Source organism: Penaeus monodon, chromosome 20 (genome assembly GCF_015228065.2).
Source record: "Penaeus monodon isolate SGIC_2016 chromosome 20, NSTDA_Pmon_1, whole genome shotgun sequence".
Lineage (NCBI taxonomy): Eukaryota > Metazoa > Arthropoda > Malacostraca > Decapoda > Penaeidae > Penaeus > Penaeus monodon.
The window spans coordinates 39,315,951-39,316,268 of NC_051405.1; the positions used below are offsets into that span (position 1 = coordinate 39,315,951).

General features: G+C 42.1%; 1 protein-coding gene across 1 annotated transcript in view; it reads right to left on the reverse strand.

Annotated features, from left to right (window-relative positions):
• The window catches only part of LOC119586071 (gamma-glutamyl hydrolase-like), a 9,028-nt gene extending 8,864 nt beyond the window's left edge, over positions 1-164 (reverse strand). The window contains exon 1 of the mRNA XM_037934771.1: positions 39-164. Within this exon, the coding sequence (XP_037790699.1) occupies positions 39-132 (94 nt within the window). The 5' untranslated portion in view covers positions 133-164. The remainder of the gene's footprint in view (positions 1-38) is intronic.
• Positions 165-318: the final 154 nt, after the last annotated feature.

The window sequence follows — 318 nt, forward strand, 5'->3', positions numbered from 1 at the left end:
CACATGACACCAAAATATAGAATACAATGAACCCTCACCTATAATGGGCCGCATAGTGTAGTCAAACTGCCCTTGAACACAGCATAGGGCACCGGCAAGGAGACCCACGCTCAGTAACGCTTTACCTGCCATTGTCCCGTTGTCTATGTGTGTTTGCAGGACCACCCTCTATTTATACGTCCATAACTGATGACACGTGGTATCTCGATGGCATTGCCTACTTACCAGGAGGTATATGGCTAGACAGTTTTGATTGTAGCCATGTTTTTGGATATAAGTTCCTTAGTAATCTTTTCTTTTGGTTTTATTTTATTTTTT